Here is a 2,794-nt window from a genome sequence, read left to right on the forward strand (position 1 = left end):
CATATATGGCTATTTCGGGGAGGAGACGGGGTGGAGTTTCATGTACACACAATCTTCCGCTGACTGGGTATTACAAAGGGAATTTTTTGCAGGTTCTGGCATACGCATGGGTTTATAAATCGGAAAAATTTTGTACGTACGCAAAATCTAGCTTTTGTGGGTATGCTCACATTTAGGATGAAATATACATAAAGTTTTATACATGAGGCCCCAGGAGAATTAGAAACACTAAATTGTCCGTATGTGTGAGAGTGTGTATGTTGTGTGTCTGTTAGTCTTGCGAGTTTCCCAGCCTTCAGTCTGAGACTCCAGCATCCTGTGACTCTATACATGCGGTCTGAAGAATGGATGAAATCAGGTTGAAGTTTGTTCCTCTGTTACGGCATACTGGCTTTGGTCTTCAGTAGATGCAACTGTGACACACACACACACACACACACACACCATTCACTTTTAAAATTCAGTTTGACTCTTTCTGTTTTCCTTCCACTGCAGATACTGCTTATGAATGACCACCATCTGTTGTAAATATTGATTTATAACATATAAAAAGAGAAAGAGTAAAGGTCTGTCTGTCAGTGAATGTGAATGGTTTACAGAAAAGACACTCAGAGGAGAGAGATGGATCAGACAGAATTGTACCTCTCGCTCTGTAGCATTTGAACAGCAGCACGACTGTCGCCAGCAGATACGGACAAGCTGCCAGAAGAAAACTGAGGATGCTGAAGACAGAAATCTGACCTGAACGTGACACTAAAAAAACAACAACAGAGAAACAAGCACTTATTGAGCATCACTGCAGATCTCCTGAAGGCTTTCAAATTGTTTCTCGGGGAACCCCAAGTTTTATGAGTATATTGTAATTTTAAACAACAGACAAGTATTTCTCAAAATATTAACTAACCATTAACAGACAGATTTATCCGGTTACTCTCCTGTGATGATTTTGGTCTTCCATCTCTCTGTCCTCTACACCAGTACTGATCCTGATCAGACTCATTCGCTCCTCTGATAGTGAGAGTGTCTCTGTTTACAGTGTAACGATCAGACGTCTGTAACAATACACTTTTGTCTGTGCCTTTATACAACTCATATCTCCAGCTACTGTAAGTCTCAATCACACAGGTCAGATTGACTGTCTGTCCTGTGAATACACTCTTTGGTGTCACAGTCAGTGTAGATCTGGGTAAATCTGTAAAATAAAAAACAGACAAATACCAGATATGAAATATGAATACAATGAAGTGTTATTTTAATCTTTACATGTTCTGGTCAGACTCTGATTCCACCCAGTCAAACATGTTTGATATTTTCAGCAGATTTAAGAACACATTATTTTTATTTGTCAAGTGTCTCCAGGCAACAGGGCGCACCTTTCTGTGTGAGTCGTGTAGTGTATGATGGCCAGTTTTCCTCTGTCACTATTTATAAAGTCGGTAAGTGTATGAAGCCTAGTGTTTTACATCTCTGTTCAGATTGAGGTGTTTGGATCAGCACAGCACACAACTGTACGACCCTCACTGTGTCTGCAGTTTATAGTGTGTAAACTTTGTACAGAATTTCAGCCTTCGACGCCTGAGATGGACCGTGAACAGAATACAGTTTCTCCATAGACTTACTACATTTGCTAAAATATGCAATGTATAATTATCTACCACAACCACAGAGACCTTTCTTCAAAGTTTGATCAAACTTTCAGTTTGAATTAAATTTGCAATATAACCATTTTTGTTGTTGAGCTGAAATGTTGGACACAGTGTGTGTTCATATAGTAAAGTGAGTTTATGAGAACAATGATATTCAACTCACCCGTCACAGAGAGAGAAACAGAGCTTGATTGTGATGAGTTTGGTCTTTTATCTCTCTGTCCTCTACACGTGTACTGATCCTGATCAGATGTAATTACTCCTCTGATAGTGAGAGTGTCTCTGTTTACAGTGTAACGCTCAGACGTCTGTAATATTACACCATTGTATCTGCCTTTATACCAATCATATCTCCAGTTACTGTGAGACTCAATCACACACTTCAGAGTGACGGTCTCTCCAGTGAATACAGGACTGTCTGGTGTCACAATCAGTGCAGATCTGGGTAAATCTGTGAAGAAAGAAGATGGAGCTCTTTCAGGGAACTAGTCAGAAACATGATCTGATCATCTGAGTTCCTGTATTTGTGTAACACTGACGTTAATGAGGAGAGATGTGAGGAGTGATGGTCTCATGTGTGTATTTATGTATGTATGTATGTATGTATTTATTTATATAATTAATTACACTGATAACTTTAAATCCACTAGTAAAGGAATGAATCGTTAACCGTTAATCGTTTTTTTTTTTGGCTTACATGAATGCATAAGGTCTCAGGTTACGTATGTAACCATGGTTCACTGAGTAGGGAACGAGACACTGCGTCCTCTAGGGGTCGCTATGGGGAATGCCTCGTCGTGACCCGTGTGTGAAGCATACATTGAAAAAACACCAACTCGTTGGCCAGCGACAGCCATGACGTCACTATCGGTGCGACTATAGTATAAATAGGCGCCAGGAGCTACACATCATTCACTTCTTCGTCTGAAGCTTGCGTCCGCAGTATGGCAAGAATCCTAGAGAACGCAGTGTCTCATTCCCTACTCAGGGAACCATGGTTACATACATAACCTGAGACGTTTCCTTTCATGGGAACTTCGAACTGCGTCCTCTAGGGGTCGCTATGGGGAACGGTATACCCATGCCACCATGCTGAGGGGAGTGCATGCCAGAACCATGGCGAGCACTAAGTACCAACTCTACCATAT

The 2,794-nt window shown here is 40.9% G+C and overlaps 1 protein-coding gene across 1 annotated transcript in view; it reads right to left on the reverse strand.

Moving 5' to 3' along the window:
• Positions 1–275: 275 nt before the first annotated feature.
• The window catches only part of LOC107574798 (immunoglobulin superfamily member 1-like), an 11,191-nt gene continuing 8,672 nt past the window's right edge, over positions 276–2,794 (reverse strand). The window contains exons 4-7 of the mRNA XM_016261236.1: positions 1,810–2,097; positions 905–1,192; positions 643–753; positions 276–413 (exon numbers count right to left, since the gene is read on the reverse strand). Coding sequence (XP_016116722.1) covers positions 355–413; positions 643–753; positions 905–1,192; positions 1,810–2,097 — 746 coding nt within the window. The 3' untranslated portion in view covers positions 276–354. The remainder of the gene's footprint in view (positions 414–642; positions 754–904; positions 1,193–1,809; positions 2,098–2,794) is intronic.

The sequence above is a fragment of the Sinocyclocheilus grahami genome, unplaced genomic scaffold (assembly GCF_001515645.1).
Source record: "Sinocyclocheilus grahami isolate Dianchi unplaced genomic scaffold, SAMN03320097.WGS_v1.1 scaffold2344.1, whole genome shotgun sequence".
Taxonomy (NCBI): Eukaryota; Metazoa; Chordata; class Actinopteri; order Cypriniformes; family Cyprinidae; genus Sinocyclocheilus; species Sinocyclocheilus grahami.